The sequence below is a fragment of the Gossypium arboreum genome, chromosome 10 (genome assembly GCF_025698485.1).
Source record: "Gossypium arboreum isolate Shixiya-1 chromosome 10, ASM2569848v2, whole genome shotgun sequence".
Lineage (NCBI taxonomy): Eukaryota > Viridiplantae > Streptophyta > Magnoliopsida > Malvales > Malvaceae > Gossypium > Gossypium arboreum.
This window is the reverse complement of record NC_069079.1, coordinates 38,948,397-38,976,260: the sequence shown is the minus strand read 5'-3', so window position 1 is coordinate 38,976,260 and position 27,864 is coordinate 38,948,397. Positions and strand designations below refer to the sequence as shown.

The following is a 27,864-nucleotide window of genomic DNA, read 5'->3' as shown; positions in this document are numbered from 1 at the left end:
AATTTAGGAAAAAAGGAAAAACAAATAAATAAATGAGCCGTTTTTAGCTTAGGCCCAATGCGGGTCGGACAGGTACGTTCAAGCCCGAGCTCGAACCCAGATGAATTTTTATGATAATTTAATTATTTTGAGAATCCAAGGATGAGATTCTGATTATAAGCTGGAAATGGCGATTTCCTAAGTAATTCTCGAGTTATATATATTGAGGAGGAGTCTAACTTCTTTCTATTTACGTCTCTCTGTTCAAAACCAGAACTTCAGCGCCACCCCAGCCACCATTAAATTTCTTCTAATTTATATATATTTTTGTTCAAAATAAATAAAACCCACCATCATTCCCTTTATGAATCAAGGCCTTGTTTAGGTTTTTGGATGATTGGGTATGAGAAATGGGTTCAAAGAAGAAGAAGAAAGGGGGAGGAAGGAGGAGTAAAGGAAGGGCTCCTTCGAAAGATCATAATTCCCATGATGGAGATGATAATGAACTTCTCTCTGAAGAGATCACTGCTCTGTATGTTAATGTTCTCTCAACCCATTTTCTTTTTGTTCTTTGATCCTTGTTAATCTTCGCTCGCATAGCTAGTATATATTAAGGAAAAATAATGACATCTTTGTTACTGAATTTACTAAGGATATGATCTTAAATGGGGGCAGAGTAGTGCAACACAATTCATTTGGCCGACCCAAATAACGGGCAAAAAGCTTTATGCGAACATTGATTGCTTAATTTGGGAATAGTTAGCCACTGTTGAGAAAAAGATTAAGGGTCTTATTGAGCTTATATTGGTTGAAACTTGAAAGTAATTAAGGGGTAATGATAGTAAATCCTACTGCAAAATGATTTTAGATTGGAAACTCCTTTTATTATTGTCACGCTTATTATTGTCACGCAAATATTGTAGAGCTTACGATGATTGGAACAAATTGTGCTTAAAGTTGAAGTTCATTGTATTTGATAAAGTGTTATATATTTTATTTTATTTTATTTTGGAATCTTCTATATATACATATATATCCTAAGAATGGACATCTTTTCCTAAAAATGCATTATGATTTATGAATTCTGCATTAACATGTTGAACTCTTAGTATTTCCATTTTATTAACTTTTGCCTCCATTATTTCTTTAAGGGTTCTACTGAAATTTTGTTTACTCTTCAACATGTTTACAAGTTTCTTTGTTTTAAGAATTTAGAATCATCCATACGTTTCTTTTCTTTCTTTTTTTTTTTCAAATGAAATCAAATTGAAGATTTAATTATTAGGAACATATGGTATACTAAAAATGTATTTTATGTCAAATTTCTATACTTTTAGGTGTGCAATATTTCAAGAAGACTGCAAAGTCGACTCAGGGTCACCTCCACAAATCATCATTAAGCTCAGGTTTGTATTATTCACTTTGTATTTAATTGTCAGTTGAGCTATGTTTTTTCCTGATCTCAGTTTTTCTAGTTATGAAAATTGAACAGGCCTTACTCAAAGGATATGGGTTATGAGGACCTTGATATTTCTGCTCTCCTCTTAGTTAGGTATAAATAGTGGATGAATGTTGCTTCATGTTCATTTTATATCAACATAAGTTTCCTTTCCATTCATTTTAATTTTTCTTGTTCATCAGGTGCTTGCCAGGATATCCTTACAAGTGCCCAAGGTTGCAGATCACTCCGGAGAAAGGCCTTACAAAAGGCCAGGCCGATAGTCTTTTGACTCTACTTAATGATCAGGTTTGTGTTGACTTGTGTTCTTTTTATGCTATTTAATAGAAGTTCTGCCAATGACAATAATAAATGATTCTGGTAATTTGTAATGTCGAATGGAACTACTTTGTCTTTATGATTCTAGAAGCTTGTGTCCATGCAGATAATTTTTTATTTTTCCCCAAAGAGCACATTGATTACTTATAAAAAGTTCAGAATTTGTTTGCATTGCGCTCTGCTTTTTGCTTGGCATGGCTTACCTGATTTGCAAACACATTGGCTTCTGTTTCTAGCATCTTATACTTAATTAGTACTATTAACTTTTTTTCCCCAGGCAAATGCTAATGCTCGAGAAGGACGGGTAATGATTTTTAATTTGGTGGAAGCTGCCCAAGAGTTCCTGTCTGAAATTGTTCCAGCAGGCCAATCACATGAATCTGTATGGTTTTATCCTCAGTAATAATTAATATATCAATTTTTTCTTGTATCCATGTCATATTTATTGATCTATGGTGATTGTCCATTTCTTTAGTTTGGTTTCATGAGCACTTCCTTGTATTCCATGCTTAAGTTCTGGTAGTTGCTATCCATATTATGCTTAGTGATGTCTTCTATATAATGATAATTTTCTATAATATACTGAACTTTAATTTTTCCTAGTTCGATTTATTCATCTTGTTTGAAACATTGCTGTAAATGGACATGAAAATATCTTTATGGACCATAAGTTGGTCATTTAATATGTTTTCTTTGTTTGTCTAGAATGACTTTCAAAATTTATGTTGTTTTTCTCTAGCCAAAAAATTTCTTTTTCTTGTTGATAAGAGTATTCAATCAAAAATAAATATCTAATCCTTTTTTTTCTTTTAACCTAAAATCTTTGTACCCTTGGTTTTGAGTAACATGGAGTATGACTGCAGATAAAGATATGCATAACCAAGTAGTTTCAATTGTAACAACTAGTGAAATGATGTGAAATTCGTATTAAAGACTAATACACCAATGATCTGTTAAAACTCTTATCTCTTTGCTTTATCTGTGGAGGGACTTTCTTTTTTTGTAATATTTTGAGATGATATTTCTTAGTTCATACTATTTTTTTAATAATACAGCTTTAGTAGATGAGATTAAGGTGGGAGATAATTGCCACTTAGAGCTTTGAAGGTGTACTTAAAATCGAAACAATTAATGTTAAGAAGGACAAATGCTGAATATGAAGTTTTGTTAAATTAAAAATAGAGATGAAGATAGAGCCAGTATACATAACTAACAAAGATGCTTAGAGTCGATATCCAATGTTTCTGTTTGACAAACCCTAGACCCTGATGAAGAGCTTGAGCGTGATGTCTTGGCACAGGGTTAGAACAGGTTGGATGAACAAAAGAAGTGCTGCATGGATATTATCTTACTGTGATTGCCTGTAGGTTGAAGGGAAACTTTTATGGAATACCCTTAAAGTACAGAGTTTATTCTTACTGGATGTTGGGTGGTTACCTAACATCACCTCAAATGACTGTAGTTGAAATGCACAATTGTTAAGATGGAGATATGCCCATTACATACCACAAAAGATGACTTATTCGTAAGAAGTTAGTGATGGCATCAAGATATGATTAGTTAATGAAAGATGACTTGGACTGTACGCAGTTTAGACCTAAGGATACTCTGTTATTTGAGATTGATTTGGGCCAAGTAGGATAAATGGAAAAAGGTATGAAAAGATCAAAAAAACTTCATTGACTAAGATCACTCAAAAAAAAAAAAAAAAGGAACAGATGGTTTAGCTTCCTTTGATTCTTTATAGGATTTAGCCTTTAATTAAAAAGTAGGGACAAAATGGATTTATGAAACCTGGTGCACCTAGTTTGGAATTAAGGTGCTGTTCTGTTGAGTTTATGTTCATTCTTTTATAAGGGTGGTTTGTATAGTTAAGAAATAGGCATCCAACTCCTGTTAACCATCTGTTTTCCTTTTATCTTTTTGCTTTTTTGTTTGGTTATCATGTCTGAAATTTATCTTTCTTCTTGAAGGCTTTATGTTCAACCACAGGTAGCAATGGCCAGTTGCTTCAGAAGGATGTTGCAATTTCAAGAAACAAGGGTTCCTCTTCTAGGGGCCCTTTTGTCTATGGTTTTATAGATCTTTTCAGTGGATCTGGAGAGTCATGGAATTGGCCTGTGGATATGGACAAAAGCAGAGGTATAATTTCTGCTGTACAGTCACTTGCATCAGATGGTCGAGACATTGGATATGACTTTCAACAAAAGAAACTCGAGAAGAACCCAAAGCTGTTGGAAACAGAAGGAAAAAATGAAGTTGTCTCACCTTTACCTGTTGCCAAATTGAATAACGTGAAGGAAGAAAGTGAAGATGACAGTAAGAGCTCATCTACTGCTGATTCAAGCAATTTTTTGGCAGACTTGGTTAGAAATGGCATTAATAGCGAGGAGGTAAGCCATACTGGATTGGTGTTTAATACCAATAATCTTTAACTTAATCATTCTTATTTGACTTTTATTTTTGCTATCTAACCTTCTCTAGCAGAAGGTATTCCTAGAAGTTCTTAATACACAAAATATGGTTTCTTATAAGTTATAACTATATGCTGTAATTGAATTACGTAGATTCTTATTGTTAGGTATATTGCTATTTACCCCTAGTTTAGATTGTTTGCCTTTAATATGATTTTTATAAAATTCTAGCTGATTGGTGTTTAATATGATTTTAGAAGATGCAGAAGAGTGGGTGAACACTTGTTTTCTGAAAGAATCAAACTTTTGTTGTTCAAATTGTTCTTATTTCATGGTTTAGTTCTTTGTGGAATATTACATAGTCATTTGATGATTTTTTAGGATACTGTTCATGAGGAAACAGAGGATGATGATGATGATCTTGAAAGTGAGACTTGGCAGTCATTATCTTCTACATCTATTGGTGATAATCAAGCATCAGAAGTCATTGGAAAAGATCTAATGATGGTAACTTTTTCATATTTTCTCAATTTATTTTATTTTTCAACATGTAAGCTTAATTTGCTTTAAAGGCTACCTGTTAACTTTGTCTAGTATATCTTCGTTACACGCACAGGTTCATCTACTTCGTCTTGCTTGTGCTTCTAAAGGACCATTAACTGATGCACTACCACAGATTATAACAGAGCTGTATAATTTAGGTGTATGTAATTATTAACAATCTGCTTGTTGGAAAGGAAAAACAAGTATGATTATATTTAGATTTTAAAAGTTTGAATTCCTTTTGCGTGATAAAGTGTTGATTCTCTGATGATTTTGAGTTCAGATGTTTTCAGAATGGGTGCGGGATTTAGCTCTTAAATCTTCTCTGACATTCAAGAAAACCTTTGATCATGCTTTCCATCAGCATATGGTTATCACTTTTTGTTCCTTTTTTCTTTCTTGTTTTCCTTCTCTTTATCAATTAAGCTCTAATTCTGATTTGCATTATAATTTTTTGTGCATTTATTTAGGTTTCATCCAAAGTTTCTGAATTTTGGAAACCTACTTCTGATTTGGGCGGGCCTAGTGCATCTCTCCCAAATTCTCGATATTTGAGTGACTTTGAGGAGCTACAAACACTTGGTATGACAGTTTTTCCAATATTTATATTCATATTCATATTCATTTGCTTCTATTTCTCCAGTTGAATAGTAAATTGGTGATTCTGGTTTGATCTTAGAACTAAACTGATGATGCATTTCCACCTGATATTGGATTGTTGATCAGGCTAAAATTCTCATGTTTCAAGTATGAAAGTTCTAGAAGTTTAGACACTGACCTCACCTGCATTGGAACAGTAGTAATGGTGTATTTGTACGGAATAAAAATGGTGTCCATGAACAATGGGCCTACTTGTTTGAGAAATTCATGATGTCTATCAGAAGTGTCAATTGTTTCATCTATCATTCTGTCATTCCTTCCTTTCTATAACATCTTGAACCAAGGATCCTTACTGAAAATCTGTTCACCTTACCACCTTAGTTAAGCCCAAGAAGCAGTCGACTTTGCTATGTTATTCAAAATTTCAAGCTCTCTGTATTTTCAGATTCACCAAGACACCAACCCACATTTAATACTTATTCTGGTGGCTTCTTTGTTTTGTTTTTATTTTCCTTTCATATTTTAAAGCTGTGTATTAATTTCGTTCACATGATTATATTATTTTTCTTTAACTTTAGGACTACTAAGACTTTTTTCTTTTGATGGCAATAGGCCATGGTGGTTTTGGCCATGTCGTATTGTGCAAAAACAAGCTAGATGGAAGACAATATGCAGTCAAGAAAATTCGCCTAAAGGACAAAAACCTGCCCGTTAATGATCGAATATTGAGGTAACTTCATTTCTCATATTATATATCCTAATAGAAATTTACAGTTATTTACTTATAATGATGCTAAGTGTAGTAATTACAACTTATTAAATGGTCTAGTAATGAAGGATTGCTGGTAATTTGTTATGTTTCTTAGAGATGGATCGAGTCCCCAGACGATTTACAACTAAGTCATGTTGAGAAGAGGGATTATCTCCCTTGTTCTTGTTTCTTGAGCGACCTATCCTATATAAAGTTCAACTCATCAAAGGGAGTTGATACCTTAGTGCTCATTAGAGAGAGATCCAAATCTCATAGGTTAAATAAAAATGCTGCTTATCTTATTAATAAGAAAATAACTCTCTTAAATAGAGATTTACAGCCTTGAAAACAAGTAAAATATGATAAATAAGGAAACTAGTAAAATAGGGAAGACTCCTAATTCATAGGCATACTACTAGTATATTGGGATTCTTTAAAGAAGAATCCTTATTCAATAAATATTCTATTTATGCTAATTTTTGCTAATTGATATTCTTTTGCCTGCCATAAGTGTCCCTAACATAATTACGCTTCTAGCAAACTTATTTATACCTTGTGTGTTGGGTTTCGTCTTTGCTTTTTCATTATCTAATTCAGTTGGAGCCTCCATATGCTCCTTAGGTTTACTTTTGAGTCTGTTCTTTACAGCTTGTCACAATTCTCAATATAGAGAAGCTTATTCAGGTGTGTAGTTAACATGGATGTCTGCAACGTTGGTGCAATTTGGTGCATAGGAGTACTCCAACTTTATAAGATTTGTGTAAGTTGTCAGTTTCAGATTTAGGAATTTGTCAGCTGTGTTGTATTTATTTAGATGGTTTAATCAGAGACAATTATAGATCTCCTTGTTATGGGGATATGGATCGAGTTGCCGAGCAATTCACGATGATAAAGTTTGCTTCAATTGAGGAAGCCTTTCCCTTGTTGCGGTTCCTCCCACGTGAATAGCATATGATTATGGAACTTGCCAGAGGGAGCTCCTAACCTTGCTCTCTTTAGGAAGATAGAGTCTTAAGACCCTATAAATTGGATAATTTCAGTCTTATTTTATCACTAAGAATTGTCTCCTTAAATAGAGGTTACATAGGTTTTTATTCTTACATAGGTTTTTATTCTTGTAGAATAAGAAACTAGAATTAAGGACTTTCAATTGCAATATAATACTTGCTAAATAAATTATTTTAATTAGGAGTATTTCTAAAATAAACTTCATGTCTTCTTTCTATTTTTGGCTTTCAATAGTTAATGCATTTTTTGGCTTGTTATCAGCTTGTTGCATGCAAGGATATTTTAGGTTCCATACTCATGTCTTGATTTTGCACAACGTCATCAGGATCCTTTATCTCCAACCAAAATAAATTTTTACGTTGGTGCTGAAATGAGTACAGTTCATCACAATTGTAGCAACGACCCTTGTCTATTCATTTTGCCTTCTCTGCACAAGTCAACTTTTTAACAAAACAAGGAGTTGCACTACTTAGACTTGAACCTACAACCATCACCCTGTCATACCCAGGGCTATTTTTAGCAACAAAAGGGGAAACTGTCACTGCCGTGTTGGCGCCTTTAGTATTCAATCCCGTTGTTTCTAGGTTCTCTTAGCATGCTTGCCACTTTTGCTACCTATTACTTCTTCTCAAAGGCCCATGCCAAATTCATTTCTTGAACAAGGTTTGAGGGATTTTGCATCTCCACATCAAGCGTAATTGAATCTGTTAATCTTGGAGTAAACAAGTCAACTTGTTGGTCTACTTGCATTGCACTAGCACATGCCAACAACCCTTGAAGTTGAAATTGATACTCATCAGCCATTCCAGTCTTCTTACCTTTTTAGGTGCCTTTGACTTCTTGTCTTGCCCCGAAAGGCAACCGTAATACTTTGGTTTAGCCTTTTTCTTGTCTCTTCCTTTCTCAAAATGTATGCATGATATTGCTTTCCAACTTTTTCTTTGTTGGCCTTCTTGCTTTCTATTCTGTATTTCTGTTCCTATCTTGTTGGTGTTCTGTTCCACTGTTATATATGTAGTTAGTTAACATTTTCATTAAGAAGTTGCTTTATGGTGTAAAATTTCCATACAACTTTTTAAATTTGGTTATTTTTCTCAGTATCTGAGTTTTGGTGCAATTTCCCATCTTTATTCTGCTTGATACTGTATTACTTTGTGCTAATGAATCGATAATGTTGACTGGTGAGGTACTTAGGGAGGTAGCTACACTTTCACGTTTACAGCATCAGCATGTCGTCCGTTACTATCAGGTAAATTGAAAAGCGTTTGACGATTTTGTTTCTCTCTGCATCTTTGGGAATTGTCAAGCCTCTGCCTTGCCCACATTTTTTAACCATATTTTCTTACCTAGGTCTTATAGGAAGGTACTAAATTGACTCCCTAATTGCTTTATCCATGAAAGAGATATTAGGAAAATGAAGGAAAGAAATATATTTGCTTCAAATTTATGAAAAATAATGCACCCATTTTAGACTTCTGTTAAGTATTAAATATTTGCAAACTTCCAGGCATGGTTCGAAACAGGAGTTGCTAATTCTTTTGGTGATAATGCATGCGGTTCAGAGACTGCAACAAGCTCCACATTTAGTAAGGGTGTGGGCTTGACGGATGTCCCTGGACAGGAGAACAAACTTGAGTCAACGTATCTATATATTCAGATGGAATACTGCCCTAGGTATCTGATTTGTTTGCTTGTCTTTCGTTCTTATCTTGACTGGTCTCATTCATGTTGTACTTTGTATCGTAACTTTGTTAGAAATAATTTGGAGTTTAAAACGAACTAATTTGAAGTTGAAAACCATTGAATTCATTCTTGATACTATTGTTGTTTTTATGAATGTTTCTATTTGGTGGATTATACCATCAAACATTAGTAATTATTTTTCCTTTGACATTCATCCTTGTGAAGTAATGTAAGAGTGCAGAAAGTATATCTTCTCACAATGGATAGGTAAAAGAAACTCTTTGGAATAATCATTTTAATTGGATTTTTTTTAATCATTATCTTTGAAGCATGTAATTGACTTGAGGTAGGTATTTCAGTTCAACATCTTTTACCTTTTCAATATTCACAGAAAAATTATGCAATTTCTTCTGCTTTTCATGTTATATTCTTTTATGCATTTTGTAATGTCTGTTATTTACATGTACACGCATTTATGTTAAGTGTTCTTTTCTATGATTTTATTACTCCATAACCATCTATTTTATTAAAATACATTTGAAATGTCTTTTCCTTTTGTCCTTTCCTCCACCCTTTTTTTGACTATTTCCAAAATTCATTCCTTTTATGGCATGAAGGACTCTTCGTCAAGTCTTTGAATCTTATAACCATTTTGACAAAGAATTAGTGTGGCATCTGTTTCGCCAAATTGTGGAAGGCTTGGCACACATACATGGACAAGGAATCATCCATCGAGACTTGACTCCAAACAATATCTTTTTTGATGCTCGCAATGACATTAAAATTGGAGATTTTGGTCTTGGTAAGATATAACTTTTCTATGGTGAAATCAACTTTTGTCTTCATCTAGCTTCTAAGAGGGAGATTTACAGTCTAACTCAAATGTTAGTTGTGGAACAAAAGCGAAAAAGGAACTCATTTAATTTGAGAATGAATGCTATGGTAAAATTTCACTTACATATGAATATAATGTTTATAGTTATGGTTTGAGAAATTCTGTTAAAGCAGATCAGACCTTCTAAATGACTTTCCAGGCTTCTTAAATATACAATGAAACAAAGGAGAACAAAGTGAATTAGAGGTTCATAAGTCACGCTTTACAATGTCTTGAGATCTGCTTGCGGTCAAATTGTCATTAATCCATTCTGTAGGCATCTTCAAACAATGTAACATTTTTAAATCATACACCATGTTCAAAAGGCAAGTGCTAGCGTGTTGTACAAAATGTAAATTAATATTCAATGTTTTGAAAAAAAAAAAAATCTGTCACCAAATATTTTTAACGTTTTTTTATTCATTCTGTTATTTATTTGTGTAATTTTACCCCTCTAGCGGGTTAGTGCTTTTTTGCGTGTGATCTAGTAGCAATTGTTACTAGTCAGTGAAGAAAATATGTGTTTCCCCTTACAAATTGGGATCATGGCCATGTTAGTTAGATTAGAAGCCCAAAATTGAAAATGACATAAAATTTATAATTTTCATTCTTCTGGCTTCAGCAAAATTCTTGAGGTTCGAACAGGTGGACCAGGATGGTGGTTTCCCGACAGATATACTTGGATCTTCTGTTGATGGTACTGGTCAAGTTGGTACCTACTTTTACACTGCACCAGAAATTGAGCAGGGATGGCCAAGGATTGATGAGAAGGTCAATGATAAATCCGTCTTTGATTTTACTTAGTACCAAGCAGTATGTTTTTATTTTTTTCTATTCCGAGGGAAAGTATTTATGTCTAGTTCTGTGAGCAAAAAATGCAGGCACTTAGGCTTGAGTCGAAAGCTCAGGTTGCCAAGTAGTATGGGTTTTATTATTAGATAGTTTGCACTCCTACAATTTCATGGCTTTTGATATAATCATAGCTATTATTTGGCTATCTTATCTTGCAGGTTGACATGTACAGTTTAGGAGTTGTTTTCTTTGAGCTTTGGCACCCTTTTGGGACAGCTATGGAGAGACACATTATTTTATCTGATCTGAAACTGAAAGGGGAACTTCCTTCTGAATGGGTAGCTGAATTTCCGGAACAGGCATCGTTATTACGATGCTTAATGTCACAAAGTCCTTCCGATCGCCCATCTGCCATGGAACTTTTGCAAAATGCTTTTCCTCCACGAATGGAATACGAGCTGTTGGATAGTAAGTAGCTAAGTTCTAATCTAGTTTTTTTATTTTTTTTTTGTTTTTGATGTGAGCATTTTTTTTTCTATACTATGTTGTTAAGTGCATTACTTGTTGAAAGTTGACTTTGAGTAATTGGTACTTTACCTTTTATTATGATTAAGAAAAGTGGGGAGAAACATAGTATAAATTGTCTATACATACTTATATAACTCTCTGTAGCTTTTGAGTATGTAATTAAACAAAAAGTAGTGTTACAATGGGGTTATTACTAAACAAGAGTTAAAAATCTTGAACTTAATATTTTGAAGATTTTAATCATCTAGTGTATTAGGAATTTTTTTATTTGAAAAACAATTCATTGTCCATGTAAGCCACAAGAAGCCTCTTTAATAATTTTTTATCCCAGTTAGACACAGGCTTATCAACGGAATTTGGTTAACTCGTCTGTCATTACTCTTGTTTTGGTGGGCAAAAAAGGAATCTCTTCTGCCAAAAGACTTATGGTTTTAACTATAATTGTAAGCTCTCTAATTGGTTTCAATGAAATTTTAGTAGCAATATTGGTGCACAACTACCTTGTAATATAGTTTGCTGTACTCATCTGATTTTCTGCTGTTTAAGCTGACAGAAATGTCCATGTGTCATAATATAACAAATCAGCTTGCAATTGGTATCAAGTTTATTCAACTAGCCCTTTGATCAATCATTATTTTTGCTAATTTCTTTCCCTATTCAGATATTCTACGTACAATGCAGACTTCTGAGGACACAAGCGTATATGGCAAAGTTGTGGATGCCATTTTTGATGAAGAAATGTTAGCAACGAAAAACCATCACCAGAGTGCTGGTAGATTGCGAATGGTTCACCATGATACTTCTTCTATCCAGTTTGCAGATTTAGACACCGAACTTCGTGACTATGTTGCTGAGGTCTCCAGGGAAGTTTTCAAACAGCATTGTGCTAAGCATCTTGAAATAGTACCTATGCATCTGCTAGATGATTTTCCAAAGTTCTCTAGGTGCCTCTCATAGTCAAAATCCTTAAAATTTTTATAAAAGGTACCACTGATTGATTATATCTGGTTTGTATGATAAGGAGTACTGTCAAACTTCTGACTCATGGAGGAGATATGCTTGAACTTTGCCATGAGCTGCGCCTACCTTTTGTTAGCTGGATAGTAGCAAACCAGGTATTGAGTACAAAACTTCTTACAAGAGTTGCACCTCTCTTTTTGTTTTTTTCTTCATTTTTTGGATACAATTATGCAAGGCTGATAAGGTTGATAAACTTCTACTTTAGAAATAGTTGATAGACTTTGAAAGCTTGATGTAACAAAATTTCCATATGTCCTTCGGTTAATTCTCAAGTATGCATTCTAGATATTGGTTTTCCCAACATATTGAAATAGGAATCTTAAGAATTCTTGCTCACTTAAAAATTTTATGAAACCCAAAGCCCATTTCATCTAGGCCCGAAATTTAGGGTGTTACAAAAGCACTCCAAAACACTCCCAAGCCTACAAATTAGTATACACAGCCTCGATTTAGCAATTTAGAGATTTAAATCAATAAATTCGTTATTAAGGAGTTTCCCCAGACTCAACTTACCGTCGACAGAAAACCTTTGCAACCGCTTCTCAATACCAGAATTGAATTCCCCACTAAAAAATTCTGCCTAAATCAAACACAATCAAAATCGGTCTCCTTTAGAGAGCTACTCACAAAATAAAGAAATTAAAAGAAAACGACTAAGCGATCACTTACCGAACGAATATCAATGAATGTTGAAGGAGGGGAAAAATTAGAAGAATTTGGCTGCTACAAGCGAAGAACCTGGTCAGAATGATAGAGGAATTTTGGAAAAGATGGAGAAGGTGAGGAGAGAAAAATGCCAAAGCAAGAGGGATTTTTTTTGAAAAAACAAAATTTGCAACCTTTCAGATTATCCCCCAACCGCCCACTATACAGAAAATCCCTAAACTCTCTCCTCAAAATTGTCCACCACTCCCCCCACTAGAGGACTTCCAAATGGTCTAATAACATTCTAACTTAATGCTACATTATGTAATGTTATTTAGTAGCATTACTCATCTTTGAGTTTTACAGGCTTCCATATCATGGTTAAACCTTTCTGTTTATTGTTCTCAATATGCGTGTTTCTGAAAAGTAATAAAAATAATTATTCTTAGAAGTGAATTTGAAATAACAGCAAGTCTTGTTGTTCTTCATGTTGTTATATTCATCCTTAATTATAATTTCATTTTAAGACTTAGTTTAAGGCTAAGCTTCTGCATCATATTTGTTACAAGGTTAGATTTAACGCCTCTATAGTGTAATAATTTAAGATTATTATTAGCTAGCTTCATTTATGATATATTGTGCAAGTATTGAAAGAAAGATGGAATGACTCCTAGGTGGAAGATCAGTTATGAGCTATACTTTATTAGGTTTTCTTGAAAACATCTCTAGAAACAAATTTGAGGGCATAAGTCAGTGGTTAGAACTTTTTTTTACTGATATCTTGTAGAAATCAGAGTATTTTTTTATACTAAATAGAACATAAATCGAGTTTTATATACAACCTATGACACTACTTTAGGAAACTCTAAGTTAGGAAAGATACTAAATAGAGATATGATCCCTTAAAATAAGGGATTTTAATAAAAAATATCTACAAAATATTCCTAAAATATTTACGAATATTCCTACACTCCCCTCAAGTGGAGAATATACATTGTATAATCCCGGCTTGAATAGGAATTTATTGAACACGTGTTTTGGCAAAGCCTTGGTAAGAATGTCGCAATCTGTCCTTCGAAGGAATGTAAGAAAGAGTGGTGTCTTTTTGTTGACTTGATCGACAATAAAATGCCTATCAATTTCAACATGCTTTGTTCGGTCATGTTGAACTGGGTTCTTGGCAATCTGAATGGCGATTGATTATCACACAAAACTTCAAAATGATCCTCCGATTTGTGCCAAGTTCTTTTAGTAATTTAAGTAGCCAAATTCCTTCAGATATCCCCAAAGCTAGTGCTCTAAATTCAGCTTCAAGACTACTTCTTGAAACAACAGATTGTTTCTTACTTCTCCAAGTTGTAAGGTTACCCCAAACAAAAGTGCAAGACCCACTAGTGGATCTTCTTTCGGTGAGATCTCCACCCAACTAGAGTCTGTAAAAATCTTAACAGATTCATCTTGTGTCTTCTTAAACATTAAGCCGTGTCCGGAGTTTTCTTCAAGTACTTGAGAATTCTATTTGTCTGCCATATGCTCTTCAAGAGGATTAGTCATGTGTTGACTTATCACATTTACGGAAAAGCTATATCCGGCCTTGTCAAGGATAAGTAGATTAGTTTCCAACTAACCTTTGAAATTTCTCTCTGTCTACTAAGGACTCATCTTCTTTATTGAATCTCAAGTTTGCCTCTATTGGTGTATCAGTGGCTTACGACCAAGAAAACCAGCTTCTTTGAGTAAATCAAGTACATACTTTCTCCGGTTGATCACAAGTCCTTCTTTGATCTTGCCACCTCCATTCCTAGGAAATACCTTAGCTTTCCCAAGTCCTTGGTTTCAATTCTGTTTAACAACTTCTTCAAATTGCTAATCTCTTCCTCATCATCTCCAGTAAGAATGATGTCATCCACATACACAATTAGGATAGCTTTCTTATTTGTAGAAGTTACCTTGATGAAAAGCGTATGATCGGCAAGGGACTGCTTGTAGCCATTTTGAAGAATGACTTTAGCGAACCTCTCGAACCAAGCTCTGGGTGATTGTTTTAACCCGTATAGAGACTTGTTGAGCTTGCAAACCTTGTTGCTACCTTCAATAGACTTTGAGCCAGGTGGCAATTTCATATAGACTTCTTCCTCAAGCTTGCCATTAAGAAATGCGTTTTTTACATCAAGTTGGTGTAATTTCCAATCGCAATTTACAACCAAACTTAGAGTACTCGAATAGTGTTAAGCTTTGCCACAGTGCAAAAGTTTCGTGAAGTCTATCCCATATGTTTGCGTGAAACCTCCGCCACTAGTCTAGCTTTGTATCGTTGGATACCGCCATTGGAGTTATACTTTACAGCAAAGATCCATTTACTGACCGACACCTTTTTTCCTTGAGGAAGGTCCGTAATGGTCCAAGTAGCATTTTCTCTAGTGCACAAATTTCTTCTTCAATGACCCTTCTCCATTTTGGATCCTTTAGAGCTTCAACTATGCTTGTGGGAACCGTTCTTTATCCAAAGTTGCTGTAAATGCTTGAAAAGACGGCATCAATGAATTATAACCAAGAATTTTTCAATAGGATGCTTGGTGCCTGTCTAACCCCTTTTCTAATAGCAATAGGAAAGTCATCTAGAGTAGTGGACTTCATCGATTTCTTCTTCCATTTCGCAATCGGACCCAAATCCAATTCTCGGCAAGAATCGATTGCAAAACAGTCTCGTGGATATGTCTTCTTTTCTTGTGTAGACACGAAGTTGTTTGGGTGGTGTTGTTTTTGAAGATCATCAATTGGAGTAGGTGTATTTTCGGAAGAGTGTTTAAAGTGGGTGTAGGTGAATTAGTCATAGGTACTACAGAGAATCAATGGGAGCATTCACAGTGATGATCTGCGGTAATGGCGAACAAGATGGCAATTCTGAAGGTTGAGAATGAAGATTAGGAGGAGATACCTGTTGTGGCTGAAAATCACTCCATGTTTCCCCCTCAATTTCAGCCTGAGTGAAATAGGAATCCTGCTCATTAAATGTTATATCCATAGTGGTGAAAAATCGTTTAGAAGGAGGATGATAGCATTTATAACCCTTCTTAAGTGAAGAATACCCAACCAATACACATTTTAAAGACTTAGGATCTAACTTGGACTTATTAGGAGCAATATTTTGATAAAAAAGCAGTGCAGCCAAAAATTTTAAGTGGCGAATGGAGGAGATAGGCTTAAAATGAGGAAAGTCTGCAAAAATATAGATTGAGGCGTTTGAAATTTTAAAAGCTTACTAGGCATCCGGTTGATTAAATATGTGGCGATTAATAAGGCTTCCCCACAAATATTTAGGAACATTAGTGGTAAATAGAAGAGAACGAGTAACTTCAAGAAGGTGCATATTTTTTCTTTCGGCAATGCCGTTTTTTTTGTGGGGTTCCAACACAAGAACTAATCTGAACTATGCCTTTTTCCTTAAAAAATCACCTAAAGACCTAGCAAAAATTCACCGCCATTATCGATTTAAAGAGCTGGATTTTAGACCCAAATTGAGTGAGAACCATGTTATAAAATTGCACAAAAACACTAGCGCTTTCAGATTTATCTTTCAGCAAATAAGTCCAAGTTATCCTCATGTGATCATCAATAAAAGTGATAAACCACTTACAATTATCAGCATTCTTCACCCGAGAAGGGCCCCAAATATCACTATGGATCAAAGCAAAAGGGTAAGAAGGCTTGTATGTAGAAGGAAAATAAGATGATTTAGTATGTTTGGCAAGAGAGCAAACTTTGCAAGAAAAGAATTAGGCCTTTTATTAATGAATAGAGCAGAAACAATTTTGCAAGGTATTGGAAACTAGGATGGCCTAAACGAAAGTGCCATAACATAACAAGATCAACTTTTCCTAAAGCGGTAAATGACTTGGAGATCTCGATTTTAGGAGAGGTAGGAGGATGTAGAAACCATTATGCAAGTGGCCTTACCAATCATCTTCTTCGAGTTCAAGGCTCGCAAAGTACAATCACGATCATTAAAAATTACAGAGCAAAGGCAAGTCTGTGGACAATTTACTAACAGAGATGAGATTGCACGCCAGATTTGGTACAAAGAGAACATTTTAAGTGCAACTGCTCATTGAGAATAACAATTGCCATGTCCTCTATTTTGCACAAGGTACCATCACCGCTTTTGTGACTTTACCAAAGGTATGGAAAAATTGTGAAACAATGCCTTGTTACCAAAGACGTAATCGAGGATCCAATTAGGAGTCAACTGGGAGGAGAAAAATGCAGTAGAAGAAAGGTTACCTTCTGGATCTTTTATGACCAGATTACCCTCACAAGACCCTTGAAACTTTCCAAATAGTTTTTGAAGTTCAGCAATCTGTTCTTTAGTGAAACTAGTGACAGAGGTGGCAACAAGGCTTGATTTATTATCTTGAGAGTGCTTGGACTTCCAGTCCTGAGGCTTACCATGAAGCTTCCAACACTTCTCCTTAGAGTGGCCGGGCTTTTTGCAATGATCACACCAAGGTCTCCCCCGTTTGGAAGAGGGAGATGATTGATGGGTCAAGAAGGCGATCTTTCGAAGTGGAAGATGGTTCATCGACAAGATCACACACCTTCGGCTTTCTTCCTTCTTGACCATAGAAAGCCTCTCAAGGAGGGAAGAGGAGAAATAGCCAGACTCGCCGCCGAACCTCGCCCGTGTTCTTATTTAAGCCTTGGAGAAATTGAAAAGTCTTCGTTGAGTAACAATTTGTTGATAAAGAGCAGCATCTCTTGGATCTACCCAATCATAATGTGCATACAAATCTAATTGTTGCCAAAGAGCGTAAGGGTATTGTAGTAGAGAGTAACAGCATGGTTCCTTGTTTAAGAGTGGCTGCTTGATCTTCAACATGATATAATTCAGCAATGTTATCCGTGCTAGAGTAGGTTTCATGGACTGCACTCCAAATTTCAGCGGTACGTGGTGTAAAGAAGAAAGTTTCGCTTATACTGTGGTCATGGAATGAAGGAGCCAAGTCATAACCTCGACCATTGTCACGCATCCACTTAGCAAAACCAGCATCACCACAAGCAGCTTCTTGATTTCACCAAGAACGTAGTCCAATCTTTCTCGCCCAAGAGAAAAATCTTAACCGATTGGGACCATTCAAGAAAATTGTTGCCATTCAATCGATGGCGGTGATAGTCGAACAGATGAATCGATGGAGCATCGGAACTAGAAAAATTTTCTGGATTTGAAGTAATCTCCAAGTAGGAGAAGGAGTTTTGGACATGGTCTAGGTTGAAAAAGAAATCGTAACCTAAGCTGATACCATGTAGAAATCGTAGTATTTTTTATACTAAATAGAACATAAATCGAGTTTTATATACAACCTATGACACTACTTTAGGAAACTCTAAGTTAGGAAAGATACTAAATAGGAGATATGATCCCTTAAAATAAGGGATTTTAATAAAAAAAATATCTACAAAATATTCCTAAAATATTTACAGAATATTCCTACATATCTTTCTATTTAGTGTTGTCAAATCTAACTGTCTGCAAAAGAAGATATCTGATTTTTTCTCTCATTGTTTTTTATATACATGCTTAGCATATCGTCTGTGAAATGCTCTTTTAGCGGATGTTTATTTGACCTAAATTTGATTTTCCATTTTATCTGTCATAGAAATTTTCATTCAAGCGATATGAGATATCATATGTTTATAGAAGAGCAATCGGTCATTCACCTCCAAATCGTTATCTTCAGGTATAGATGTTGTAACAGTTATGTTGTGATGCACCTTTTCTCCTACAATGTTTCATGTTAATATGATTGATAGTGTTTTCGTGTCAAAAGTTATTGTAATTTTGTGCATTATGACTTTTGATTACCAATAGGGTGATTTTGACATTATTGGAGGTGCATCAGCTTTGACAGAGGCAGAGGTTCTCAAGGTGTTCTAATCTTTTTTTATCTATCTATCTATTCTTCACTGCCTAGTTATGTAGGTTAGGTAATGTTGTTCTGTCTTATACCTGGTTATGTTTCTAGCTCAACCATGACTGTTGACCTAGCTGTTTTCCTCCTATGAGTGTGTGTGTGTGTTCTCATGATGCTCTATGAAAAATTGTATCATAGTTACTCCTGCATTGCTGTTGATATAACTTTTGGATTATCTTGTAAAATGTTGGCATGGCTACTTCCCTTTTACAACTGAGAATTTGTAATATTAACCTTGCAAGATATTTTTATTACTTTCACGGCATTTCAATTGTGATTTTCCAGTGATCTTTTGGATACTTTACTTTGTAGACATGTCACCGTCAATGAGGAAACTTCTGAGCTTCATTAAGAAACAGTGTTAGTTTTCACTTTTTGTAGATAACTAAGAAAGCATTGTTTATATCAACTTGAAAAAGTAGTCGGGTTTTAATGTGATTTTTTATGGCATTTATATTCATTATAAATCTAATTCTTCAGGACCATGAAACCTGTACTACCATGTCATGCCCATGCACTTGGCTTGATTAATTTGTATTTGCTGTAAGTTTCAAGGTTGTTATGTGCTGCCATGTTCTTGCATTAAATGCATTATACTTCAGACTCATCTTGGACTTGTTTGCAGGTGACAATGGACATTTTTACTCGATTTTTTAACTCAGAGTTGTGTGATATCCATCTTAATCATGGGAACCTGCTTGAGTCTATTTGGATTTGGGCAGGAATCACTGCAGAGCACCGACAGAAAGTCGCTGAGGTATATCTTTGATATTCAACAGGCATTTTATTTTATTGACCATGTGAAGTTTTTATCTGACAATTGCTTCCTTAACTGAATGAAGCTTCTCTCAATGATGGCTTCCTTACGTCCACAATCACCTGAACGGAAGTTAAAGTGGGTTGTTATACGGCGTCAGCTTTTGCAGGTCTGTGGAAAAACACACTGTGCTTAGCTTAGCATAGGTTAAGCTGTAAAAGTTGCCATTATGATAATGTATTACCAGAACTTGTACTTCTCAGAGTCTCTTAGAGTTGAAGTGACTTTTTTCGATTTTGTGTCTATTGAGTATATGCTCATATGATTAGACTTAAACCAAGCAGATATTCAAGCTGTTTGACCTAAAGGGACTTTCACTTAAACAAAGCCGCTACGATCAAATCTTCATGTAAAGTCATCATTTTAGCTATAAATCCATTAGACTTTAAGGACTGCTGTGCTTATTATATCTTGTAAATTTAGAAGCATGTTGGTTGAAAGTGCATTTATAACGTTATAAAAGGTGTTCATTTTTTTGGATTAATATTTGAGTTGTCAAATATTCTGGCTGGAAAATTCAACTTGGGCTATTATGGATTTTGCTTAGTTATTGTTCTACATTCTGGAGGTGGACTTGACAATTTAGGGGGCACTGCAGAGACATTAGAATGATTTCTTATGTTGTATTTTCTCTTCAATGCTGTGTGATATAATAATGCTATTGATTAGGGTCTGTGGTATTCCACTTTCTACAAGATATGTGAATTCAAAAGTTCTTTTACACCCAAAAAGGAACGATGCTTTTATCTGTTTACAACATCTTGTCTTATTCACTGCCAAATGCTTTACTTGACTTTGGAATTTCTAGTTTCTTGAACAGAATTATTCAATAAGCCCTTGATATATTGTTCTAGAACCCAATAACTTTAGGATATAATTTCTAAACCCATCTGGTATATCCTTTTGTTTTAATGTTTGGCATAAAAGGGTTTGGGGATTTTTTGCTGAATAATGAGAATTTTGTAAAACCTAATGGAACTACTTTGTACATTCTTGAAATTATGTATTTTGCTTTATTTTTTTTTGCTAGAACATGGGAATACGTAGTTACTTTAGAACTAAGAGAAAGTAGGATAGGAATTTTGCTAATTCCATCTTATAAAACAAAACTAATTTATAGTATTTGTGCCTCAAAAAAATTTGAGATTTACAGTGAACATGTTCTAACTTTATAGTATTTCTGCTTGATATAGGATGATTCATGATGCTTTTGATGTTTTTAAGTTTAACTTTATAGTATTTCTGCTTGATGTAGGATGCTTCATGAATTGTAAAAGTAGTGACAGAATGTTTGGGCAGTAGTCATAAAGTTAAGTTGTTTCTTTTGACTTGTGCATGATTATTATCACATGCAGAAGTGAATTATATGATGAAATCCTATGTCGTCATTATAACCTTAATTTTTATGCGTTCTCTTCTAAATTTCATTCTTTTCCAGGAACTAAATTTAGCAGAAGCTACTGTAAATAGGTTGCAGACTGTTGGTTTAAGATTCTGTGGAGCTGTAGACCAGGCCCTCCCTCGATTGAGGGGAGCATTGCCTGCAGATAAGCCTACCCGCAAAGCTCTTGATGAGTTGTCAGACCTCTTTAGTTACTTGAGGGTCTGGAGGATTGAAAAACATGTTTATATAGATCCACTGATGCCACCAACTGAGAATTATCATAGAGATTTGTTTTTTCAGGTATGACAACTTTAGCTGCTTGTGTGTGTATTTTCGTTCTAAATTATCATGGCTTGAATGCACTTATAGATATGTCTATATTACCTTTACCATACCACTTTGTTACTACAGGGCATATCAGAATGTTGATCATAGTTACCATGGGCATCTATCTTTACCGATAAATCTTTATAGCAACTTGGATTTAAAATGTATACTTTAGCTTTGACATTGAGGTGAAAGTATATCTATGGTTTTTACATGTAATGCTTCATTTTCATTTGTTATATGTAAAATGATGTCATAATTGTACGGTAAGATATGTATAATATGTCTACTTGCAACGTCATATACTAATGTCAAAGATAACCTATGGCCGTAATTGCCTGTAACCTTTGTTGACACATAATTTTGTATGTTCTGTTTTTCTAGTTCTACCTATAAAGGTGTATATAGATGGTTATCACATCTGCCAGTATTTAGATAATGAATTTTCTAATTTGTTCTCCAGATATACTTGGGAAAGGAGAGCCATCCTGGAGCACTTACTGAAGGTGCATTGCTTGCTGTTGGTGGTCGATATGACTATCTACTTCATCAAATGTGGGATCATGAATATGTATGTCATTCGTCTCTGGTTCCTTTCCTGTTTTTCATTTTTTATACATGTGTATATGCATATATGCACTTGCCATGCATAGTTGCTTGTTCAGGTAGAACAAGTCACTATATAAAGTGCTTAGCATTAAGTAACTTCTAACAGAAAGTTATGCAACTGGTTTTACTTCCATTCGTCATTTGTTGAATACTTACTATGAATGTTTGGATTATTGTTCTAGCAATAAGTCCCTGCCTGTCTTAACTGCATGTGCAACTTAAAAATCAGAAAAACATGGTTTTTTATAGTTTATTAGCCTGTGTGCTAGTACCCTGGTATACTTCGATAATTTCCAGCATGAAATCATATCACATCTATTTATTGGGGTTTTCTTTTCACCATCCAGAAAACAAATCCTCCTGGTGCTGTTGGAACCAGCCTTGCACTTGAGACTATTATCCAGCATTCTCCTGTAGATTTCAAGCCTATTAGGTGCAGTTGCCTCCTATTGCTTATCTCTGTCTTCTCGGTCAATCTTATATTTTACTCATTGGCCCATCACCTTTTTGTGTCCTGCTGCAGAAATGAAGCTACCACCAACATCCTTGTTTGTTCAAGAGGAGGTGGTGGTCTGTTAATTGAACGCATGGAACTTGTTGCTGAATTATGGGAGGAGAATATCAAGGTTGGTGTTGGAATGTTGTACATAAATTTTTTTATATACTTATTGTTTTCATACTCATTTGTCATTCCTATACATCAGGCTGAGCTTGTTCCTATACCTGATCCAAGCCTCACGGAGCAATACGAATATGCAAGTGAGCATGAGATAAAATGTCTTGTTATTATAACAGACATGGGTGTATCTCAAACTGGCTTTGTCAAGGTAATTTGGACCTTGGAGGCTGTTTCTGTTTTTGCTTTTCCAATTATATTGCTACTACAAGGACATTAACTTGTTCTTTACAATTTAGTCGAAATTTGTGATGACTATGCATATTTTGAGATGGCCTATCTTTATTGGATGTGCAACTCGACTTTTAATGATAACATCTTCAGGTTCGTCATCTTGATCTTAAGAAGGAGAAAGAGGTTCAGAGAGAAGATCTTGTAAGATTTCTGTTGAATGCAATTGGGACACAATTCCGAAACCCTTCAGTTTGGTTCTAGTACTGTCTTTAAATATCAGGTTCTTAGAACCCCTATGCTCAGTCATATCCATCATTACTTTCTAACAATTTTCAGAATACATCTTTACTAAAATGAGATTTTGTTTGTATTTTTCCGTGAATTGAATGCATGTTGTTTGCCCTTCCAACAGTAGGTGTATCAGTCAGAATTGTTCTTTGCTCGTCTCCTCTGGCGCCTGATGAAGCAAACCATGTACAGTCTTTTGCCTGAATTTGCCACTAAGGAGTTTTTTGCAGCTTTAGGTTTTGTTGTACTATGACTCGAATTACACTACATGTTACATAAACTCGTCCGGAAATAGTGTAAGTACACAAATGTGTCTATGTAGTAAACATGATACAGAAAAGGAAAAAAAATAAGAGTCAATGATATAGTTATCAACAAGGAAAATCACAATAATACATCATTGTTTCTGGTTTGGGCAAGAACTTGTTCACCTCAATCTGTGTATTGTGTCTACACGCAATGCTGGTTGCCAGGATTCGTAGAACAATCCGAAGTGCCTCCATGGTTCCCTGATATCTTTCTATTTGCCTAAAAACTGTTTGAAATGGATCTCTAGAGTTTATTTATGTCCTGTAATCCTGCTTAATAACAATCTGTTTTGATCCATTTCAGTTTGATTAAAGTCCTTGTAGTATTACAAGAGTAAATGCGCTTTTTCATCTGCTCATTTTGTACTGATTGTTGAGTGGTTACGTTTTTACTCTTTTTGTAGATTATATAATGTCTCTAACCTCTAATTATATTTATAAATTAATGCTTCCATTACAAAGCTCAATTGAAGTGTAAGCAAATTGTTTGTGGATGGTTACCTTTCTTGACATCCAATTAATTGTTTATATTAATGGAGTTATTTAGCACTTAAGATCATCATTGCAACAACATAAATATTTTCGAGTATTAAATATTAAATGGAATAAATTGTATTTTATGAAATTAAAATAACATCCATCATTAGTTGATTTTAATTCTTGCTTGTAATTCAAACAACTCAAACAGTAAACATGAATTTCATCCATTCGCATTAAAAGAGACGGATTAAAGAAGTTACAATCAGTACAATAGTCACAAGAAAGAATTCAAATTAACAATATAAAGACAACAAATCGAAACAGCTGACGGTCCAAGCTTGCGACAGGGCAACTGAAATTCCGGTAACACAACCGTGACAGGGCGACTAAAGTTCTGGTGTCATAGCTGCAAGATGCAAATGGGATGTAGTACTATAAAAAATCTGAAAATTACATCCATTCTCCATTTTTACAGTTCCTTTTCCTTAAACAAACTGAGAGAATATTTGGTTGGGATCATTTAGAAATTGTGTTGTAAGAACAAGCTTTGTTGAGGAGATGCAGGGCCTATCTCTTCTTCCAAGCTTCTCAAACCATCCCCACCGTACCCTACATTGCCCATGTTTCTTCCTTCTATGTTCTTTCCCTCCACATCAGCTTCCGATACCGATGATTTCCGCCTTTGAGATGAAGTTACACTCGGGAATGTAATCCACGAAGGAGCTCTAAACTCAAACCTTTGATCCTCAACTTCTTCCGCAACTTCAGTTTCCGAGACTGACCGATTCGAAGACCTTTGAGAGGACTTCTTGTGCATTCTGTTACTTCCCAAGATAACCTCCGTTGGCAAAATTGGTTGTTCGCTACATGGACTGCCCATCAACTGTGCTAGAGCTCGCTCTAAGGCGGTGGTCACTTTATCCATTGATGGTCTCTCTTTTCCTCTCATTCTCACACATTTGGAAGCCACATTTGCAATCCTTTTCAAAGCTTCGATGTCTGCTGGAGGTTTCAAAACTGGGTCTAGGACTGCAGATATGTCTCCTGATTTAATCAATGGAACTGCCCACTCCACTATATTCCCTTCTTCGTATTGCATATCAATGGCTTTTCGTCCGCTTAAAATTTCCAATAGTAATACGCCGAAGCTGTAGACATCGGATTTTGTTGTGAGGTAGTGAAGCCTGTAGTATTCTGGATCAAGATAACCGAGTGTTCCAGCAGGTAGCTCGGCTAATGGACAGCTACTATCTGCAGGTCCTAGTAAAGAGAGACCGAAGTCAGCCACTCGAGCATTGTGTTCTTCATCTATGAGAATGTTTGAGGATTTGATGTCCCTATGAATCACTGGCGGGCAAGCGTAACCATGCAAGTATTCAATTCCCCGAGCAGCTTGGACGGCAATGGTGACCCTTCGGACCCAATCTAATTGCTCTTTCAAGGCTTTGTTCTTTCCATGAAGATGCTGATGCAAAGATCCATGAGCCATAAACTCATAAACAAGAAGCCGTTCTCCGCCTTCTTCACAATATCCAAGCAGATTCAAAAGATGGGCATGATTCAATCTTGACAATAGATCCAACTCTGTGTGGAACTCTTTTGAATTCTTCTGTTTATCCGAAGACATTATGGCCTTTTTAACTGCAACAACGGTCCCATCTTTCAATACCCCTTTATAAACACATGAGAAACTTCCTTTTCCAACAACAGATTCTTCTTTGAATCCACCAGTGGCCCTCTCAAGTTCTTCATAATTGAACATCTGAGCTCTCCTGATCTTAAGCTCGTCTAAGTCAGGACGCACTTTTACGTTTTCTTTTCGGTAAGAAGCAATCTCATTAGCTTTCTTGGACTTCGACTCTTTTGCTTTGCAGCGACAGTTCTGCAACCTGTATCGGACATATAAAACTGCAGTTAAGGACACGATGATCAGCAGTAACACAGCAAAAGCAATCTCCGCGACGATGATCGGCAATTGCAGTGACCAAAACCTTTCATTCTTACTTCCATTAGTAGCTTCAGAATTCGAAGAACAATTTGAGATGCATTCCACTGAGTTACAACTAGAACAATTGTAATCACAAACTCGATCTGACTTCAAAGTACATCCCGATTTTTGGTACATTTCAGCGGGGCAACCAATGCTGCAGGGCATACAAATATGTAAGTTAGGAGACTTGCAAGGTGCATTCTCTGGACTAACTTCGTAGGAACCCGGTGCACAAGGAGTGTCTTTGCAAAGTCCAGGTGAGACAGCGGTAGGGAGTGAGGTCGGGAACCCAACGCCCCAACAAACCGGGAGAAAGGATTTTTCGGCTATAACACCACAAGTGAAGTAATTTCCAGCTGCAATCACATAGACTTTAACACCTTTGGGAGCTGGGGTACTTGGTTTGAGAATGAAACCCCAGCAAACCACTTGGTGGTCATAGCTCTTGATTCCACAAGCATGGAACTTTCCTCCAACAACTCTAAGCATCGGATCTTTTGGTGGCAAATCAACATTTCCTTGACGAGAATATGCAACCGGCACGGATAGTTCTTCTTCGAGGTTCAAGCTCCTTCCCCAGCAAAAGACTCTAGAATTCAGCCCTTCCGAAATCCCACAAACATGATAACCACCAGCTGCAACCTTTTGAAACCTCATTTCTCTAGGAATTAAGCTAATGACACGGCTACTAGTCTCATCGCCCCAACACAAAACAGTCATGTTCTGAGAAAACAATCCGCAGTTAAACTCTGAGCCTGCTGAGAGTGATTCAATCTGCCCATCAAACATATAGTTCTTGGTCATATTATAACCCCAACAATCAACCAAAGCATAATTTCTATGCTTTCCAGTTAAAGGCTTTCTCAAACCACATAAATGGTAATCGCCTGCACTGATTTCTACGTACTCAGCTCCCTTGATCATCGGTTGAGGAACTCCCATTTCGATATAGCCACTGCTTCCCCAACAATAAGGTTGATTGGAATCCATCAACAGCCCACAAACAAAGCCATCACCAGCAGTTAGACCCACAAATGGGAAATGAGAAGGGGTCCCGTAGATGACTGCAGCATTTGACCCATAGCAGGTCACAAGATGTGAGCCATCAGGTTTTAAACCACAAAATACAGGTCCATTCTCACCATAAGAAATGGCAATGCTGGACATTGAGCCTAAACCTGAAACTACCCACCACAAATTTAACAAAGCCCCAAGTGAGACCCAGACAGAGGAATCTCTAATCAGTAAGCTGATAAGCCCCATAGCAGAAGATGGAAACTAACTGTCCAAAGCTAATGGAATCCACCTCCCACATCAACACTACATAGGCTTTGAAGTAGCATGCTTTTCTTTTAAACCCAGAATGCATATGATAAATCAGTAAAGATTACAGCCTCATATTTCACCATTTGCAGGATGAAGTGTAAATATGAATTTTTCCAGCAAGGAGTTGAGAAATGAGACCAAAACCAAATATCAGAAGCTCCTTACCTAAAACCCAGATCAAAATACTCCTTATGCAAGTCTTGTAGCATAGAAAACCACACCACTTTCACTGTTCCTTTCAATAGCATAAAATGTCATAGAAAACTTACCATTTCTCCATTTCTGCAACTTGGGATCAAAAAAAGCTTTCAGCTTACGACATTTGGAGCCACAAACAGCTTGAAGAAGCAATGAAGATGTTAGTGAACAACATATCTGGCAGGCAAAACCCTGGATACCAGCTCATATATTTAGCTATGCATGTAGTTCCATCATAGAGAGTGTAAATGAAAAAAGAATTTGATAAGTGAAGAGTGGAAGGTGATGAAGGTTGGTGTAGTTTTTGCAGCCAAGAATGTTAGTGAGAAAGAGAAAGAAAGAAGAACAATAAATGTGGATCAAACTGCTGCTTCTGAATATAGGCAAATGTTGGTGAATGCAATAAATGAGAAGTTAATGCCATTTTATCTTTTTCATGCCTGCTCACTTCTCTCTCGATTACTCTCACTTACTTCTCCACCTATTTCCATTCTTTTTTCTAATTATCTTCTTAGTCCCTATACTCTTTGCGCTTTTAAAATTTAGTCCTAAAAACTAGTCCCTCTACTCTAAATTTAATCCATTTGATAATTCTTTAAAAAAAAAATCATCTGATAACACTAAATCGTTCCGTTAAATTGGATTAAATGACATTTTTAAAATAAAATAAATTACTCCAATTATTAATATCACAGGCATGAAAA

At 35.6% G+C, this 27,864-nt stretch overlaps 2 protein-coding genes across 3 annotated transcripts; one reads left to right on the top strand and one right to left on the bottom strand.

The window, feature by feature from the left end:
• The first annotated feature begins 373 nt into the window (after nucleotides 1–373).
• LOC108489014 (eIF-2-alpha kinase GCN2) lies at nucleotides 374–23,532 on the top strand. Of its 2 annotated transcripts, none has more exons than XM_017793255.2 (29): nucleotides 374–511; nucleotides 1,317–1,385; nucleotides 1,472–1,531; nucleotides 1,621–1,726; nucleotides 2,034–2,138; nucleotides 3,730–4,149; nucleotides 4,552–4,677; nucleotides 4,787–4,873; nucleotides 4,997–5,083; nucleotides 5,184–5,295; nucleotides 5,926–6,043; nucleotides 8,267–8,321; nucleotides 8,580–8,746; nucleotides 9,373–9,557; nucleotides 10,252–10,400; nucleotides 10,640–10,889; nucleotides 11,611–11,893; nucleotides 11,971–12,064; nucleotides 18,269–18,349; nucleotides 18,481–18,537; nucleotides 19,209–19,340; nucleotides 19,426–19,509; nucleotides 20,839–21,084; nucleotides 21,575–21,682; nucleotides 22,068–22,153; nucleotides 22,244–22,346; nucleotides 22,425–22,547; nucleotides 22,721–22,850; nucleotides 22,983–23,532. In XM_017793255.2, exons 1-28 carry the CDS (start codon nucleotides 390–392, stop codon nucleotides 22,829–22,831), a joined length of 3,726 nt encoding a protein of 1,241 aa, XP_017648744.1. In that variant the 5' UTR covers nucleotides 374–389; the 3' UTR covers nucleotides 22,832–22,850; nucleotides 22,983–23,532. The 2 variants fall into 2 exon arrangements, with proteins under 2 accessions (XP_017648744.1, XP_052876133.1); XM_053020173.1 differs by having other exon boundaries at nucleotides 445–511; nucleotides 1,455–1,531.
• Nucleotides 23,533–23,854: 322 nt separating this feature from the next.
• LOC108489543 (serine/threonine-protein kinase-like protein ACR4) lies at nucleotides 23,855–27,574 on the bottom strand. Its single transcript, XM_017794169.2, has one exon. The coding sequence runs from the start codon at nucleotides 26,897–26,899 to the stop codon at nucleotides 24,167–24,169; it is 2,733 nt and encodes a 910-aa protein (XP_017649658.1). The 5' UTR covers nucleotides 26,900–27,574; the 3' UTR covers nucleotides 23,855–24,166.
• Nucleotides 27,575–27,864: the final 290 nt, after the last annotated feature.